Source organism: Eptatretus burgeri, chromosome 17 (assembly GCF_056783735.1).
Source record: "Eptatretus burgeri isolate ZD-2024b chromosome 17, Ebu_testis_v1, whole genome shotgun sequence".
NCBI lineage: Eukaryota > Metazoa > Chordata > Myxini > Myxiniformes > Myxinidae > Eptatretus > Eptatretus burgeri.
This window is the reverse complement of record NC_140977.1, coordinates 23,290,723-23,310,794: the sequence shown is the minus strand read 5'-3', so window position 1 is coordinate 23,310,794 and position 20,072 is coordinate 23,290,723. Positions and strand designations below refer to the sequence as shown.

General features: G+C 43.6%; 1 protein-coding gene across 2 annotated transcripts in view; it reads right to left on the bottom strand.

The window, feature by feature from the left end:
• CSE1L (chromosome segregation 1 like) overlaps positions 1 to 20,072 on the bottom strand; it is a 94,678-nt gene that overhangs the window by 40,414 nt on the left and 34,192 nt on the right. For both annotated transcript variants that reach the window (XM_085861247.1, XM_085861248.1), the window contains exons 7-17: positions 17,287 to 17,394; positions 15,656 to 15,748; positions 15,205 to 15,372; positions 14,976 to 15,105; positions 10,964 to 11,029; positions 10,623 to 10,825; positions 10,207 to 10,291; positions 5,513 to 5,574; positions 1,575 to 1,711; positions 1,005 to 1,108; positions 453 to 550 (exon numbers count right to left, since the gene is read on the bottom strand). In XM_085861247.1, coding sequence (XP_085717373.1) covers positions 453 to 550; positions 1,005 to 1,108; positions 1,575 to 1,711; positions 5,513 to 5,574; positions 10,207 to 10,291; positions 10,623 to 10,825; positions 10,964 to 11,029; positions 14,976 to 15,105; positions 15,205 to 15,372; positions 15,656 to 15,748; positions 17,287 to 17,394 — 1,254 coding nt within the window. The remainder of the gene's footprint in view (positions 1 to 452; positions 551 to 1,004; positions 1,109 to 1,574; positions 1,712 to 5,512; positions 5,575 to 10,206; positions 10,292 to 10,622; positions 10,826 to 10,963; positions 11,030 to 14,975; positions 15,106 to 15,204; positions 15,373 to 15,655; positions 15,749 to 17,286; positions 17,395 to 20,072) is intronic.

Sequence of the window (20,072 nt, the reverse complement as noted above, 5' to 3'; positions counted from 1 at the left end):
ACCGACCTATCATCCAGGGAAGCAGGATGCTGGACAAACAAGGTTTGACGGGAACAAGATTTCAAAGCAAACCATGGTTCAGCAAAGGCAGGCTGCAGTGGGAGGCAAGTAATGGTAATTTAACTTGTGAACTTTTGTAAATTTGTGAAAACCAAGCTTGCAAAATCTGCACTCTTGACGATCTGCACACGTACAAAATAAATAAATAAATAAATAAATAAATAATTAAATACCCATTTTGTTTTGCTCAACACTGACATCCAATTATTCTGATCTGGATTTCATAAAGATACAACAATAAACAATTCAATCTCCTTCCAGACCAACTGTTCACCGTTTAAACCCCAAAGGAAGGTCTGTTACCCTCAAAGCAACGTTTTGCACAAATGGAAGCCTTGGGGATTCAATTAATTTGCTCAAAGCTATCTAATGACAAAACCTCTCTGGCATACCTTGCTGACGACACGCAGTTTATGAGTCAGCTGCTGCAGCAAAGAGGGGATGACTGGCACAGTAGCCTCTTGAAGAAGAGAAATACTCCTCATCAACGCTGTCGGAACAAATCAGTATTTAAAGAGAAATCACTTGTGGGGATAATCATCATCAAATTTGATACTACAATTGGAGGATCTCCTCTTGACGCAGCATATTCAACCCAATCGGATTCAATTGCATTTGACTCAACGGGCAGTCACTGTACGGTGCAAAAAAAACAGGAAACAAAAGCGAATAAAGGAGAAAGGGTTTGGGTTTGAGGAGATGGAATGGGAAAGGGTGCAAGGGGGGGTTCAAGTCGGCAGAAAGGGAAGAGGTGGGGGTGCTTTTAAGGGTGCAGAAATGGAATGGGCACGGGTTCCGTTGGACAGAAAGATAAGTCATGGGTCAAGTTTGAGTATGTACAAAGGGAGGGGAAGAGGGGGGCATCGATTTCAGGTGGGCAGAAGCAGAAAGTGATGGTTTTAAGTGGACAGAGGACGGTTTTTGCCAGGTCGGTAGCAACTTGCCTTTCATGATGTATTCACTCTCAGATGAGGAGGGCATTGTGAGGACTTTAAGTAGGTTTGTGAAGAGAGGTTCCATGAACGGAAGCACATCGGCCACAGTAATTCTGCAAGTGCGTGCAAAATGAAATCAAAATCACAAATGAATACAAATTACACAAACTTGGTTCAAATGTGACACGGCAAATTGTTTATTGGCATCATTTTATGTTTTTTTCAAGCAAATTCGACTTTAATTGCGAGTAACCAACAGCACCGAAAGAATCGCACTTCCCGCTTTGATTGCGGGTGTCGAACGTCAAGACGTCCCCAAGCGAGACAACAAAGAGGGTGTAAATGGAAAACTATTCCAAAAAAATTGAATAACCATCACACCGATATCCAAACTCGGGTCCAATCGACACAGCATGGAAACTGAAGCTTTGTCGATGGATCAAAATTGACACAAAAATTAATGAAACGAGGGAAATTTGTCACATGGGTACCACGAGGGCAAGGGGCAGAACAGGTAAGGAAGTACAACAAGACAGAGAAACAAGCAAAGGACACACAGAGTTCCACGATCATTCTTACATTGGTGTACTATTGGCTCCGCGGAGCATAAATATCCTCTCGAGTGCGTGCGCGGCATAGGTTTGCACCACGGTGCTTTCGGCCTCGAGGTGTGCGATAAGCAAGGGCAACACGGACACGAGCTGCTCCTTCGGAAGCTGCATGCGGACACAAGCAAGTAAAACACACGCTCAGACATCACACCACCTTGCATTGCAATCAAATCCAACAAAAAGCAGAGCAGACTCTGTCGTGTAATAATTTCGTGTTCGCTCCGAGTCTGGGAGGTCGTTGGTTTGAATCTGACCCCCGACCAAGTTAATGGCTAAAAATGGTACGTGCTGCTTCCTTGCTTGACGCTCAGTATTTAAAGAGTACATCATAGACAAACAGCAATGAGCTGGCAACCATTGCACAGGCTTTGGTGGGCCTTATGCCCTCCTCCTGTCTTGAAGTTCCTTTCAGGGGGAACACATTAATTTATTTAAATCTTTGGTCAGGACTTTGAAGAATCTTTGGTCTTTGGTCAGTGTCAGAACCAATCAGTATTTTGAAGAAGAACTGCCTCCATACGGAAAGGCAACTGCTCGGTCCCGAAGTTACAATAGCCCTCGGCCAAAAAGATGTCGGAACAGCAGGATGAACGAGTGGAGATTCAGGCTATATCGAAAGAGCATGCATAACCCGACCAATTACCAATCCAATTCATTTATCAGTAAAAACGGAGCCAGTTTAATGTAAAGGGGCGAAATAAGGTGTGGGGAATGTTTTCCTTCATAGATGAGAGCAAGACGCCCTGAGGTCTGACAAAAAAAAAGAGCTGTGAAAGTCATGTCTACACGATACGTCAAAAAAAAAGCACGTACACATAAAACTGGCATTACATCGCACAGGTTTCATGAACCCACCTGAATTATTCACTTAGATCGGGCCTGGAAATTAAAAATAAACCTAACGGGCAAATGACCGTAAACCCAAGCCCAAATTCACTGAGGGGTAACGAAGTATGTGGGTCTATCATTTTGCAAAATAGTTTCAAGAGGATTCGCAAATAGTTTTGAGTTGACTCGAGATATAACATTGTTTACCACATTGAGAGAGAGTGAGAGTGCCACAATTATTGAACTTGCAATAAAAAAAAATATGGAACAGCAACTTCCAATTTTGAACTTCACATCCCATCTGCCAGAATTAGCTGGTGGACGTCAAAGATGCAATAGTGCCCTTCACAAAGAGTATGCGAGTTATCGCAGGCACCCTGAACAAATTACAAATTCCTGCTCTCACCGAAAGGGAGCACTGAATCGACGGCGCAGCCCCAGAAAATGATGCCACTAGAAGAAGAAGCAAAAAAAAAAAAAAAAACGAAGAAGATCCCATTAATCAAAGTCTCTGCCGGAATACCCTTTGCGTTGCAATTATCTCCGTCATGACCATTTATTTTAGCTCGCCTGTTCGAAGAACAGAGAACTATAGCGATACCCCCGGCGTGAGCGTGAGTGTCAGCGTCAGCGTCAGCGTGAGCGTGAAAATGTTAAAGTTTTTGGTGCAAGTTATTTAGAAGCTTGCCATTCATTTAATATGTGTACTCGGATGCTGATATTTGGCATGGAGGTTCCTTTGGGGGTATATTATTGATGTAGTGAAGTTGAAATTTAAAAATAATTTCAAATGTTTAAAATTTTTGACCTGTTTTGATCTTAACTTTTTTGTAGCACATCAACGTTAAAGTTTTTGGTGCAAGTTATTTAGAAGCTTGCCATTCATTTAATATGTGTACTAGGATGCTGATATTTGGCATGGAGGTTCCTTTGGGGTATACTAGCCTGGTGTTGGCGAAGTGGTTTGGGCAGCGGCTTGGGATCCAAAAGGTCCTGAGTTCAAGCCCCGTTGGGCCACTGAATTAATACACCAGGGGGTTGACTCAGCCTGTCATCCTTCCGAGGTCGGCGAAATGAGTACCAGTGTACTGGGCCGGTGTATACCCCGGTTAAAATAGGTGTACCATATCCCTGTGTCGTAAGAGGCGACCAGGGTTGCGTCAGGAAGGGCATCCGGTGTAAAACATGTGCCAAATCACTATGCGGATCATACGATGATCCGCTGTGGCGACCCCGAACGGGAGCAGCCGAAAGAAGAAGAAGAAGAGTTCCTTTGGGGTATACTATTGGTGTCGTGAAGCTGAAATTAACAAATGATTTTAAATCTTTTTAAAATTTCAACCTAAGATGGTGTCAAAGCCACGCAATGCTCGCCTGTTTATACTAGACGCTTGCCATTCATTTAATATGTGTACTGGGGATGCAATGAAGTCCAAATGAAATAAATTTTGTTGGTCCACCTTTTTCAGACTCAATATTTGTGAAGTCAAAACACTACATATTACTTTTTCTTTTTGATGCATTTCTCATGGCAAGGCAAGTAGGTAATGTATTATTGCATAATGTTGATAAATACCATTGCACATGCACTGTTATAATTGTGATGCCATCATAATTAAAAATAAAAATTATACTACATGGTAGTTCGACTTATTCATTAATAATGCTGCTACTGTAACAAGATCTGCTCTCGGGATGTCACTTTCCATTTTCAGCATTGTATTAATAATACTTTTGCATCCTTCTCGTTCCTGATTACAATATACAAATACATATATTGCTTTAAAATTATTTGGATCAGACTTCACTGCAATGCTTTATAAAAAATATTATTAGACTCGTCTTTTAAAAACGATAAATGTATAAACAGGAGAGCATTGGGTGGCTTTGACACCAACTCTCTGGTTACTCTCTGGGGTCGGCTAAGGAGTTAAAAATTTATTTATTTTTTTTACAAAAAACGTTGTAAATTAAATCAATATCCACCTCGTCGTCAAAACTACCTGAAGGTTTATTAATCCTGACTGTGGAATGCAATCCCAGATGTCACCCCCGACGATTCAGTCAATCCGCTTGTCCATCACTTCACCTTCTGCACACAAAGGCTAACATAGGCTTGACGATGTTCAGATGTCGAATTTCTTTTCCGGGCAAGCCACGATCGGGAGCACTCCTTCGACGTCGTTGCAATCGAGATATCCGTTCGCAATATTGCTTTATCATCATTCACCATCCTCGAACAGGATAAGGCCAATTCGTACAATCATCAAGTCACAACAAGTGATTCCAACGAGCAGAAGGCTGGATTAAGCAGACAGAGTCACCGATTAACGATTGGGGTTAGAGGGGCGATTTACATCAAAACTGCTCGTCGTTCATTTTCACAAAGGTCTTTCCGATTGTTACGACGACGACAAAATTGTTCCCACGTGGAAACGCCAACTTCACATTTTTTTTCAAAATTATTCCGATTTGGTCTTTGTAGCGTAGATACCGACGGGCAGGATTACGATGGGCAGCGTCAATTTCAGAACAATAAAATTTAATTTTGCGATCGGTTGTCGGCCGTATGACACACGCGGCCGACCAAACGCAGCTTCGCTCTCGCCAGATGCGAGAACATCGGTTTAAAACTTTGAAGTGCGCTCAACTTCCTGGTAAGATACAAAGTCAGAACAATTCATTTTCGAATGACGCTGCAGTGCGTCAAGCCATTTATTTTTGATTGGCGTACAGCGGAAAAGGTTCAAATCCAAAGGTAAGGGCAGATAAAACCACGTCATGATACACAGCGAATTTTGTTTGCAAATCAATGATGCTTAGTATCAAATAGTTTTCATTACCATAATATTAGTGATATACTTATAAAATGACGATGGCAAAAAAGATCTGCAGCCGTTGCTGAAAGCCTACGGGTGAACAACAAAGACCATCCATTTGAACGGGACTCAAAATGCTTCCACTAGTCTGTATTTCAACAGTTTCTAAAACTCCCGCAATTGTTTTTTGTTTTCAACCATTCACAAAGACAATGCTGATGATGCTCAAAGAAACAAGGTTTCGATTCAGCAAACCCACCTGACTGCGGAATATCATCACGTACTTGATAGCGTCTGCTTTCAGCACTGGAAACTGATTTACTGCAAAGAAAATACAAGGGGCGTACAAAATGTCTCAACTCAGGTAAACAGAATTAAGATACATTTCTCAACACTATTACCTCTGCCACCGAAGGTGGGACGATGATATATTTTCACCCGTCTGTCTGTGAACAGGATATCTCAAAAAGTTGAGGACAGATTCAGACGGAATGTGGTGAACAGGTTGCGTGTATGACAAGGATGAAATGAAATGATTTTGGTGGAGATCTGGATCAGGATCCGGACACGATAATTTTTAAGTGACTCGTCACCATTGAGAGATCGGGCCAAAACTGATATATAGCATGATATTTCAAAAAGTTAGAGATGGATTCAGATGAAACTTGGTGGGTAGGTTGGGTGTGTGACAAGGACGAATTGGTTAGATTTTAGTGAAGATCTAAATCCAGATCCAGATATGATAATTATTTAATATTTAAAGTGATTCTTTACCATTGATATATATATATATATATATATATATATATATATATATATATATATATATATATATATATATATACATACACACACACACACACACACATCATGATATGTCAAAAATGTATTGGCCCAATAAGTTCTCGTGGATCAGGCATTACGTGGCGGAGGTACGCGTTCGATCGAGCGCCCTTCTAGTTGTTAGAATGGATATAGCAGGTGCTGTTGATAGGCATGACATAAAACGTGACACGATTATCCAATGAAGGTTTCAGCTAAAGGAGAGAAACGTGACTGAGGCAGACGCACCAACCAAAAATTCTGAACTGGAGACGAAGGACAATATTTATGACGATTTGCAGAAAATGGTAGACAGGGTACCCCAACAAAGGGGCATCTTTAATGCAAAGAAGATGTGATGGTTTGTGTTTTACTCATACTCAGTTCCTTCAGATAAAAAGACGGAAGATCACATGGGGATCTCTGGATGGCTACACTGAGAAATGGATCGAGAGGCTTTTTTGTGCAGAGTCAAGGCTGGTGGAAGAGCTAGAATACAGAATAGATCAGGATGCAACACACCAAAAGGAAAAGCAGAAAGAAAATTGGAAAATGCCGACAGCAGGGCTGAGGGACAAAAGAAACGGAGATGGCCAACAAGGGATGGACGTAAGGATGAGGGGCAAGGGAGAATGCAGGTGAAGAAGAGTACAGAAGCAAACTCTCAGGAAGGAGAAACTGGAAAGTGGAGGGGGTGGGGTTAACGGGGGTCAAAAAGGTCATGGTTTTGGATGGAGGTGGTCTGAGATTGTGGTGATCAGCTGTATAGAAAACCTGGAGGGAAAAATGAGACTGAAGAGGATGTGGAAGTTGCTTCCAGAGTGGGGGGTGGGTGATGTATTGGAACAAATGAGTGGAGGCGAGTCGTGAATCTGAATTTTGAGAGTTTCACGAGAAGGTGGTTGCTGGTGGACCACGAAGACAGCAGAGTGTGCAAGACCAGAAAGGAGGCAGAAAAAGACAAACCACCGACCTGGCTACGATGTGAAAGCGATAGGCCCATCAACTCAGCTTCAGCTGGGGAGATTCCAATGATCTTGAAGGCCTTCCTTTTCACGACATCAAGCTGAGCAAGGTGTGAGGGAGGGCAGCACTCCAGCGAGCTGCAGATGAAGGTCTTGTTGTTGGACAGGAGTTCAGGCGTGCAAAGGAAGGACTTTGTATGACGGAGGATGCCAAGATGAAGAATGGCTTTTAAGGTAAACTTTGCTCAAGAAAGATCATGGCTGATGGTGAGATCCAAGAGTTTGAGTGACTGAACCTCCCCAAGGGGATTGTTAAGAAAAGGGATGGGAGGGTGTTTGTCAGATGGTCCTTTCAGAGAGGGAGAGGGAGAGGGAGGAGAGATTATGTGAGATTTTCAGGATTGAAAGATATTATATTCCAAGTGTTTGACCAGCTTGTGATTTTGTCAATGTCTGAAGAGAGGGAAGAGGCTGCTGCCTGTCTATTGAGGGATGTCACGGCAGAGGGTGGAGTCATCAGCAAGGAGATAAAGAGGATTTTACACAGTGAGTGAGATCGTTGATGAAGATTAGGAATACGATGGGGTCTCGAACACCACCTTGGTGCATTCCAACCTTGACAGGGAGAGGAGATGAAAGGATTCCATTGAGAGCCAAATGTTCGCATGAGAGTGTAGGAAGTCAATAACACAAGAGTGGAGTTGGCATTGGAAGCCATAGGCAGAGAGTTTGGAGAGAAAGGCATGATGCCACAGTGCTTTGAAAGCTCAAGATATGTGGAGATGAGACAGTACTGATCTCGTCTGATATCGAGGGCCTCCATGCATTGTTAGGAGAATAGAAGAAGCATGTCCAAGGTGGAGTGACCTGGTATGAAATCAAATTGGTGATCTGAGATGAGGTGGTTGGAGAAATGGAATGATTTTATGTCAACTGTGATGATGGATTCCATGACCTTGCAGATGATTGGAAGCAAGCTATTTTGCTCTGTAGTTAAGGGGATCGGTTTTCATAACTTTTTATGTAATGCAGTGATGTTGGATGATTTCCAAGCACATGGAAGATGACCGAGGACAATGTCAGGGTGAAAGTAGCAGAACGAGGATGTGCAAGAGCACCAGAGCAGAATTTTAGGACACGTGAGCTGATGCCATCGAGTCCAGTTGCAGAGTCTGAGTCAAGGGTTGAAAGAACCTTCACTTTCTCAAGCACAAAACACATAGAGTCCAGGAGCAGTTGGGTGCGACTGAGTAGGGGGTACCAAGAGTGAGGGGTTGAGGACACAAGATTTGGAAGCAAACACAGAATTGAGGCACTTGGCTTTCTCGCTCGCGGAATCGGCTGTGGTGCCATTCAACGAGAGGGAAGGGATGGAAGGGGAGCATACACCAGAGACAGACTTGACAAGGCGCCACCAGGTGTTCGAAGAAAGAAACAAGTTTAAAAGTTCAATCTTGAAGTTAGACAGATGCTGTTTTCTAGCTCTCCTGAGAGTGGATACACTTGTTGTGGGCTTTGTGGAACGCACAGAGATTGCCTTTGGTCAGATTTGTCTTCAAATGGGAAATGCAAGTTGTTTCAAGGCAACTGCCTCACCACATGATTCAGTGTACCATGGGTGGGTGTGATGACTGAAGATGAGATGGGATGGGATGAATCTGGGCATGAGAGAGAGAGAGAGCAGGTTTCTGTGGAAGGATTCCCAGGCTGAGTTAACATCAGGGGCAGTAGATATAGGAGACTAGTCCGAAAAAGAGAGAGCTGCTTGCAGTCCCTGCCAGTTTACCTGAGTGAATAGCCAGACTCATCGGTACTGAGGCTGCTCTCTGAGAATGGCTTGATAAAATGTTGACCTTCACAAGCATCTGATCATATGAACCAATGAGAGCAGCGGAAGTGGACTCTGGAGCACATTCCCGTGATTTCCGAGGTGAACATAAAGTTTCGGAAGTTGAAACCGACTGGAATGAACATGAGAATTGGGAAGGATTAATGAAGGTGTTTGGGATGGACCCAATGAAGACGGTGAATAATTGGCAAAGGGTATTTAAAGAGAGGAAACATTTTGATACATTATTAACAAAGAGGATCCAAGAACATACATCAATCTTCGGTGGAGATGGAGAATGAGGAGGACATGCTAATTGTGGATAAGGAAATGGGCTGAAAAAAATGACAGAAAATGAGGTGAGAAAAGCTAATGAGCAAATAAAGAATCAAAAGCCCCGAGGTGATGCCAATCTCCCTGTGGAGCTGTTCAAGTTTGGAGGAACGGAAGCGGTGATGTGGTTGACCAGAGTGATCTGAATTGTGTGGAGGACGGAAAAAAAAAAACAAAAAAAAAAACACCTGAAGGATTGGCACAGGATCGTGATCGTCCCCATTCCTCAAGCGGGGAAGTCGGCAGGACTGATAATACACGAGGGATCAGTCTATTAAGTGTACCAGGGAATATTTTTTTTTTTACCAGCAACGAATCCAACACCCAGAGTTGGAGGCTCTGGATCAGAAGCTTTGGAGACGAAGGATCCACAGAGGAGACGCAGCGCCAAACCAGCGGCAGCGTATTGAATGAATGAAAGAGGTGAGGATGTGAGCAAATCGAGCTGAAGGCAGCCACAGAAAGCATTTACATAACACTTTGGAGAAACCGAGCTTGGTCAAGGAGAATGACCATAACATGATTAAACTGTGGTGTTGTCAGCAAGCAGCACTCACATCTGTCATAAAAAAAAGAAATCATAAATCAATCATCTCAAAATGGGCGGCCTGCAAGTGGATGAGAAATGCAACTGAGTAAAATGCCGAGTCCTGCAACGACAATATCCTGGTCACACTCCTTTTAGAGAGAGAGAGAGAGAGAGAGAGAGAGAGAGAGAGAGAGAGAGAGAGAGAGAGAGAGAGAGAGAGAGAGAGAGAGAGAGAGAGAGAACGAATCATTTACAATGACAATGGCATTTAGCTTCATCTCTTCAACATGATGTTCATCATGCAGCTGATAGAAATATTGAAAAGGCCACCATGATGACAGTATAAATTTAGTCAAAACAAAATCAGTCAAACTTACAAGGAGCCAAAATCCAAATTGGCTATTCACTTCATCCCACCACAGTTTGCTCATTAGTATGTAGATGGTTTTGAAAGAGAGGGGCTTGGTTTGCCGTACCGTTTGGCGAGCGTAGGTCAGGAAGGATGTTTGCGATGAAGAAATCCGTCAAATTCACAAGTTCGTTTGCTTGAGTAATCCCGTGCTGGTGCAACGGAAGCAAGCAGTGTGCAGTTATTACTCGTGACCGAGAGTCAATCATCAAAACAATCAACAAGGAAATAAGCGCTCGACCAACAAAAGGCAAGTGCATATCCCACGTGGATGATGCAACGTGAACATCAACTTAACACCTCCATCAGATTATATCCTTCCAGCAAGAATGTGGACAATCAACCTCAAAATTAAATGGCATGCAACAGCAACAGTCTGAGATTAGTGCAACGACGTAATAAGAAACCGATGGGACTTGAGCAAAGCACAGTAATCTTGGGTGCACAGACAACCTCAAAAGGAAGTGGCTTGATCATTGTTACCTTGTGTGTTTGTGCTTTGGAGGCGAGCGACGTAACCAAGAAGATGGCGGTGTCTTTGTGCTTCCACGCACGCGCAGGTTCTTTGGCATACTCTGCTAGCATTGAAGCCACGTAAACCGAAAATATCTCCGTGACAGGACCCTCGAAGAAGCGACACAAGCTGCGCACAAGGTCGCAGGCCGCACGACGGCGAGTGTCCACATCTGCACACAGTGTCTTTATTAAAATGATGGTCCGATATCAAATTTGATTATTAGAATAAAACAAGGTAACTGTGTCAATGAAATTAAGTTTATCGGCAAAAGGAATCTCTGGATGGATGGAATGAGGAAAGTGATCACCTGAACCCTCGATGTCCCTCCGAATATATTCCTCTGCATTGTCTTCAAAAGCTTCCTCATCCACAGCTGATGGACACAGCAAATGGAGTCAACGGAGTGACACAGGCACAATCAAAATGGACAAATGATCCGTGCTTCAAAATGCAGATTTTAAGCCGACAGACATGGCAGAAGTAAATAGACACCTTAAATATATTCATTTCATCTGTATAAAGCAAGTTTTACTGAGTGATTTGTACCAATATTCGACTATTTCTTTGCAGAAACGAGTTCCTGGGTCTTGTATGACAATTAACGATGCCTCGAACCCAGGAAGCACACAAACTTTCCCATTTTCAAAGAGGACCAATTGTTGGCCATTTGGAAGATGGAATCAGGAAGGCAAGGAATCCACAGCTTCCCGTTCTGGTCGATCTGGGCCCTCAGAAAGGTGTCTTCGAGCTGTCCAGCGGTCCATTGAGAAAATTCCCCTTTGCAAGGCAGCAGATGTAGCAGAGGAGGTCCAAGTTAACTCATGAACTGCCGTGTGGTACCTTCATCAACTGGGCTACTATGGGAGAACAGCGAGGAGAAAACCTCTTCTTCGACCGGTCAACATTCAAAGGAGAAAGAAGTGGGCTGACGAGATGGCCAACAGACGCTTGAGTTTTGGCAAACTGTCGTTTTTTCAGGTGAGTCCCAATTTGCTCCATTTTTTTGACAGTGGACGCGTACGAGTCTGGAGACTTCCCAGTCAAGAGTTTTCTTTGAACCGATTGCAGCCAACTGTCAAACACGGTGGTTTTTCAGTGATGGTGTGGGGATCAATCTCGAGCGCTGGTTGGTTAGGGCTTGTGCAGTGTGTTGGCAACATCAACACTACGACACACATGTCTTTCCTTGAGGATGGACGTCTCCCCGTCTTCTCCACTGGTCAGATGGTAAAAAAAAAAATCAAAACTCTGTTCATGGAAGATGGAGCTCCGTGACACACTGTAAAAAAGACCAAAGAATGGCAGGACAGAAATGGGATCAAGCGACTTCCATGACCAAGTCGGTCTCTTGACATGAATCTCATTGAACACCTCTGGGCCATATTGGATCGAGCTGTGCGGAAAAAAAGTGCAGGAAACCATCATTACAGGCAGAATTGATAAACGTTTTGTGTGAAGCCTGGACAGAAATCCCACAAGAGAAAATTTCGGAACTCGTTAGTTCTATGCCTGAAAGAGTAAAAGCATTGAAGTCATGGCAAGTCCACAAAATATAAGTGTTTGTATTAAAATGGATCAAATATACTTCAAATGTTCAATAAATAAATTCTTTTAAAATCATGGTGTCTATTTACTTCTGTCATGTCTCTGTACATAAAACTCCATAGCATCCACCATGTATGTGTGGATACTCTGGAATAAGACGGGGTGGTGTGGTGGGGGAAGGGTCCTTCACTCATAAAATAGTAATTGCAGCGGATGGTCTCCCTGAAAACGCAGTGACGGGCAAAACAAGATAGGTTTAAACTGCAATTACATAAGTACCTGGAAGCATTGGGGATAGAGGGGGTCCATGGATATTTCCAGGACTAGTCAGTAGTTTAGGTATGGATAGTTCGATTGTATACATGAGTAATGATTGTGAAGTCTGTGAGGTGTTCTCATCAAATGGTGAATATGCTGTCAGTGATCATTCAAATCACCACCCTTCCCCACCCCACCACTCCCCACGCAACCCCCAACAACAATTAAAACGAGTCAGAAAATGGTGAATATGCTGTCAATCAGTTTTTCCCTTCGAGTCAAAATAATTTATTTGTTTTTCATGCACAATATATTGCAATGGCCGCGGGTCTTCAATGAGCGACAAAACCGTGTCCCGAGAAGGGAAGAGAGGTCTCCTCGGCCGCCCGTTAATTTGTCTCAGACATGACAGCGGCAAATCAGCCTGCGAGAAGTGGCCGAGCATACAATTACAGGTGACTCAAATTTTTACTTGCACTTTGACGTGCGAGCCTGAACAGCCCGACTTAACGGGTTTATTCTGATTATATCAATGCGCTTATGGAGTTCCCGTTCCTCGATGACCACACACAGCTGCATTAACAAACACGGTGTTAATTAACAAAATGGGGCGTGGAAGAAGAGCACACAGCTGCAAGCAGCGAAACAAATTAAGAAATGCATTATAAATGCACTTCTTCCAGAGTTACCAACGCATCCACAGATCCTTGACATAACGAGTTATATGAAATAAAAAAGAGGTCGCAGTCTCTCTGTGTCTGTCCGATTCTGATGGCACCCGTCATGCTACTTATAAGATGAGATTGTAGAAGTTTTTGGATTGCATTAGCTCTGCACTGCGTCCTCTTTTGTATATACGTGTGTTTTCTTTATACGCACCACATCAATCATTACTTTCCCCTGCTGTACATATTGCTTTTGGAATAAAACATTTGATTGTTGTGCCACATGCTTTTCCTTGCCCTCGCTTGTAATAAATTGCTGTTATTGTGAATGTACACAATTTGTCAAGCCTTTTCCTCCATTCGTCCAGCGTCGTCTGCACGTCGTAGAGCCGGGAAGTTTTGCCTCACCGATTGGCTCTTGTTTGCCGGTGCGTACTCGGCAGCATCTGATACGGTAAGTTAACTTGAATACACAATGAGGGCACAAGACCCCCCTTGGTGCAGCCGTTTACAGGTAAGGTACCCACGCGAAGTAGTGAAACCCTGCCAGGATTGGCAGCACCAATCGGCGTTCATGGTTGATCTTGCAACCCGCCAGCATGTGGGGTCATCGGTGTTCGGTGCCCTCTGGATCGGGAGTTCCGGAGGAACTCCAGTCCTTCCCTTCATAGTGAGCATCGAACCCCGGATCCGTAACAATATACTGATACCAAATTTGTTCAAAATCCTGTCACTGGTGCACAAGTTCGCACGGTAACAGAATTTTTACCGAAAACGACCTCTGACCTTTGACTTCAAAATCTAATAATTTCATATTTGCGTCATTATACATAATTATACCAAGTCTGACTACGCCTGGTGTTGGCTTAACGGTTAAGGTGATGAGCTCAAGATCTTCAGTTTGAGCCCCTGTTATCCAGTTGACATAACACCAGGTGGGTTGAGTAAGCCTATAATCCTTCCGAGGTTGGCAGAATGATAAGCCATTTGAGTATCCTGCGTCGGAATAGCGACCCGTCCAAAATTGTACTCCTGAGCCAAACAAAACTGTGAAAGGAATGGTTGGTTACCAAATTTCACTGAGATCCCATCAGCCGTTCTTGAGTTATCGTGGTAACGAAAACTTAACACAGACAGACGGACGTGCAGACGGACAACAGTGCCTCCGGCAACTTCGGCGGCAGAGGCATAGAAAACAAAAACAAAAGAATTATGAGATCTGACTTTTATATTTTTACTGATCCACTGGCACAAGATAAGTGTACCCTCAACATGCAAATGCAATGTCTGAGTTTCCCTGTAATCTATGTGCAGGCGGCTGTGTTCAATTCACAAACGGTGGTAACACACACACACACACACACACACACACTCACAAGAGTTCAAGCCAAAAGTCCCCATTAAAAATAACTCACAAATGCTGAAAAACTGCACGTCAACACAATAGCCAAGCTATGCAACACACAAACATTCAGCTTCACCCGATAAATTAAAAACAAATTGCTCCACAAGCACCCGGTAACCATGGCAATACCTTCAACAAACCCTTGTGAATAGGTTGCTACTGAGTTTCATTGTTGGTGTGTGCCGCGAATATACTTGCTCCTCATCCTCACTTGTATCACGGAATCGACCATTGGCTCTCACTCAATGGAGGTCATTCTTATCGCTCGACAGTGTGCATGTCAATATTAATTTCTAGATGAGGTTCTGACCTTGTTTGGAGGTCACTCTCATCACTCCACACTAATTGTTGAAAGACTATCCAGAAAGGGGGATATGTTCAGACAATGGTGATGCCGTTTGTGGCTAAAATATAAACAGCTTTACCATCAGCCAAACAATACTCACTTCTGCATTCCATGTTCGGCAGGATAACCTTCTCACATATGCTAGTGAGTGTAGAGCGCTCCTCAAACAGCTGCTTGTAGTGTTGCCGCTCACTCACGGATGCCAAAAACTGCATCGCATTGCTCACCAGCTATTAGGAAGTAGTGGTGAACAGAGGTGCGGATGACGAGCTGAATATGAGGTGTAGCGTGTACACGCTTCCAGAGTTCGAGATACACTCAAGACCTACCAGATCATATTTCAGTGCAGATCCAGCAGAGACGAGTAGGTGCCACACAGCGGTGACAAATTGCGGAAGAAATGGGCGGAATTCCTCGTCATACTTCTGTGCATAGAGTGCCACGTTGTCACAAATCTGAGATTTGAGAAGCTCCAACGGACCAGCTTCGCTTTCGTCCTATAGCCAGGAATAAAGGGGAAACTGAGACATAGCTGATATCGAGGCTCTTACATACCATCAACAAAATAATAACGGTTCACATCATGCATTATGCCCCCCCCAAAAAAAAACAAAGAATAATGCTAGCGTATGCCGAGACCTGCAGGACACTTGACGAGCAAATGACAGGAATACAATTTGCAAAAAATAAAAAATAAAAACAATTTTTTAAAAATCAAATGTGGAATCAGAGGTAAAGGAAATTTTGCTGTCAAAGGGAATCCAAGTAATAAAAACAAACGTCTGTATGCAGCAGCTTGTTGTCAAATGTGAGCAGTGTGTGAAAGTTGGCCATCCACGACTCCATGTTGTCCTCGAAGAACTCCGGCAGGTCCTGCAGGCAGCGAGGACAAGCCAATCACTTCTCCCATCGAACTTGGAGAACGAAACAACAGAGAGTGCTACTTACTCTCCTGCACAAATAAAACATGCGAGAAGGGGGTGCGAAGGAGAGGGAAAACCGAGGTCAGCTGGTCAAACTTTGGGAGAGTGGCACTGAAAGATCGTCTCACTCCATGAACAGCTGCCCACCTAATGGCAAACTTTTAACCACTCATCCCAACTCTCTTACTCGTATGTGGCGATTTCGATAGTTACCATGCCAATTGGCTGGGTGTTGGTAACTCTCTCTCACCAGCCATGGCACTTCAGCAAAGGACTTCTGCAATGTCATTGGCCTCAATCTGTGAACTTTCCCAACCAGATTTTTGCCAATGGCAAATAGTCCCTTTTGGATTTGGTGGTGACCAGCTTTCCTGCTAATGTCTCCTCTTCCTCCACTGCTCCAATTGGTCCGTCATCACTTCTATAGCGACTGTCAGAGAGCCGCCTCAGTGCCAAGTCTGGCCGTTCACTCAGGCTGACTGGCAGGGACTGCAAGCTGCCAACTCTCTTCCTGGAATGGTCGACCTCCACTGCCCCTGATGTTAACGTGGTCTGGGAATTCTTACACAGAAACCTGCTCTCTCTTTTGCACAGATTCATCCCTTCTCATCTGCAGTCATCATACCCATCCTCCCTCCCATGCTGCACTGAATCCTGTGGTGAGGCATTTGCCTTGAAACAACTTGCTTTCTCTTCCTGGAAGGCAAATACAACCGAAAGCAACCTCAGGTCATTCCACAAAGCCTGCAACAAGTGTGTGTCTACTCTCAGGAAAGCCAAAAAACCACATCGGTCCAAATTCAAGATTGAACTCTCACACTTGCCTCCCTCCTCAAACCTTGTTAAATACCTATCTGGAGTATGCTCCCCCGCCCCTATCCCTTCCCTCACTTCAAATGACACCTTCACTCTCTGTACCCACCATAAACTAACAGTCACACCCAACTGCTCCTTGACTCTGTTGTTTGCGCATGAAAATGTAGAGAAGTTTCTGGCAACCCTTGACTCAGATTCTGTAACTGCTCCAGATGGCATAAGCTCACGTGTCCTAAAACTCTTTCGTCGAGCTCAGGTCACGTGACCAAAATAGCAGGGTAGGTTGTATTTTTTCAAGAATTTATGATGTTGTTACAGAATAGCATATAATGTATAAAGCACAATGACAAGATGGCGCTGATGATATGGGAACTGCAAGGCAAGCAAAGGAGACTTCCGAGTCGGTCGTCGGCAAAATGCTTCCTTAAAGAGGTCCCAGAAGTCAGTACAGGGACAATAAGAGCGAGATCCTGCAGTCTGTCCTCAATATATCAGTTGCTCAACAAATGTTTATCGCACATTTTGCAGCAACTTTGACAATGCTGCTCTCAAAATCCCCCTTCTGCTTCATTCAAATCTGGACATTGTTAATAGAATGAAGAGGTGGGAATAATGGAAATGGTGGCTGGGAAGGTTGTTCGATGGGGGTGGTGCAGGAATGGGGAAGGCTACCTGAAAATTGAGGCTGTAAAACACTTTCGAGATGAGGATGAGTGAGCTGAAAAGAACTTTCAAAGCATTGGCATCTGTCGCATGCTCATTGCACAAACCGATGGTCACCTGTTGGCAAAACATTCACAAGAGGAATCAGGACTTCAGCCATTTTACGGTTCTTAAAGATAAAAATACCCCCGAGCGGGAGTGCCGGTCATCTCTGCCAGAGGTCGAAAGTAAGTAACTGTGCCAGACTGGAATAGGGGCAGTTCATAAAGTACGTACGCTCTACTTCCGGGTTTCAAAACCACCCACCCCCCTCTGTATGCAGGCTAGTGACCACCCACCCACCCCCATATGCATCTCGTATCACATCACAATACTTGAAGATTACAACAAACTGTAGATTTATCTCAAATGCATCAGTAATTATTAACTACGGTAATACAGTAATATGGAACAATTATTGAAGTCCACGGATTCAACATCACGTCGAAAATGTTCCTGTGAACGGGGATATTTCTCCCCCTCGCGATGACGACAGGCTCACCTTCATCTTCTGAAATGCTTTCATGTCGTCCGACACCACTTTCATAAAGTGTGTATGCAGCCGTCGTACCACCCACCCGCCCCTGTACGCAGCCCGTACGTGGGCTTTAAACCACCTACCCCCTCATACATCGCTAATAGCTCGCAAAGCCAGCAGTTCCTTATGAACCGATGTTTGTAAGCCATGACGATACAGTCCCTAGCGGTGTAATTTACCTTTTTCTTTGAATATCACAGCACGTCATTTATGAAAATAAAAGTACAAATTGACATTCAAAACAATGTTAATGTCATAAATGAAAGCAAGTGTGCATATAAACTTGTGTTCCATTGTTTTCGTGAAATCTGACAAAAGCTTCAAATGTAATATTTGTCTCGGAGAGTTCCGGTTCTTAATTTAATACTTTTATTTTTTGTATGTACTTTATGAACGGCCCATACGGGGAATCAGAGCGAAGTTTGAAAGGCTATAAAATCGGTACGAGAGCAAATTTCAAAAAAAATGGCTCATGTTGTTCTAGATAATAGTCCGTAGTATCTGAATCACTAATAACATTTTATCTCTCTTGATAAATGAGGGAGGAGATACGATTTGAAATCGACGATTTTCGCAACTTTGACAGCCTCGTGACGTTGACCGCGACCTTGGACGACCTTGAAAGTTATATCGTTGTGCATGTCTCATAGACCTCTATCCATTCCACTATTGGTTATTTGTCTCCATTCGGTTTGATTGTGGACGGACGGACATACGTATGGACGGACGGATGGACAGACTTCGAGACTTATTATTAGGTCATCATTCTCTACTGAGATGATAGAGATGACCTAAAAATTACCCCCGGTTGGGGGTGACGGTCATCTCTGAAGCTCTGATCAGCTTAGAATGGCTTTGATGTCGTCTTGTCTTTTGGTTCAACGTACAGACGAAAGCCCGGGAGTAACGAGAATGGATAATAAATGGTGGAGATAATGTTGAAATTGGCTGATTTTTCAACATTGGAGTGAGCTTGACATTGACCTTCAATCGTGTCTAAAGTCACACCGTCATGCATCACTCATTGACCCCTACCTACATACCAAGTTTCATCAAGATGGGACGAAATTTTTTTGACCGTATCACATCGACGATTTTTCCAACTTTGAAGACACGTGACTCGATAACCAGGAAGAATTTAAAAAAACAGGCCCGACCAAATTTAGATATTGTTCCATATTATCAGAATCCGAAGAAATTTCGAAGATCGGATAACAAACGGCGGAGGAGATAGATTTTGAAAATGGACGATTTCGCAACTTTGGAGTGGCCTTGACCTTGACCTTCAATTGTGTCAAAAGTCATACCGTCGTGCATCACTCATCGACCCCTAACCTACATACCAAGTTTCATCAAGACCGGGCAAATTTTTTTTTGACCGTATCACAGACGATTTTTCCAACTATGAAGACACGTGACTCGATAACCAGGACGGATTTCAAAAAGCCGGCCTGACCAAATTTAGCTATTGTTCCATATCAGAATCCGAAGGAATTTCGAAGATCGGATCATAAACGGCAGAGGAGATAGATTTTGAAAATGGACGATTTCGCAACTTTGGAGTGACCTTGACGTTGACCTTCAATCGGGTCAAAGGTCATACATCCCTTATCGACATCTACCCACATACCAAATATCAAGAAAATCGGAAGAAAAAAAAATGGAGACGTACGTATGCATGTACGGACATTGAGACGAGTTTTATTAGGTCATCTCGTGAGAGATGACCTAAAAATGAAAATAATTTCCCTTGTCTGATCAACATCGTACGGATCACACAAGCACTGGCAATTACTGAGGCATTGCTTGTGTGATCAGATACAATATATCCGCATACAATATTACGTATACAATAGAGCCATGACACAACCAACATGCAGCACATCAAATGGCATTTTAACAACCAATCAGGACATGACGATCAATCCAAACTTTGACGTAACACTCCGATAAGCCAAGCATTGGAAGCTCAACCTTACTTTAACGACAAGCTAGTTGGAGACTTTCCCTCCTGCTGAAGAATTGTCATCAAGACAAGCAGTCAAGGCTTGGCAGCACGGCTTGCTCTTCTTCTTCCAATAGCACGAGGACATTGTTTGTGTGTACGCGTCGAGCGCGCGTTATTCGTATCCTGTCGACATTCACTTGCCTGGATCCACAAAAGCCTTTCCTTAGAGTGGGGCAACTTTTGCAGGCAATAGGTTCAGATTTTGGGATT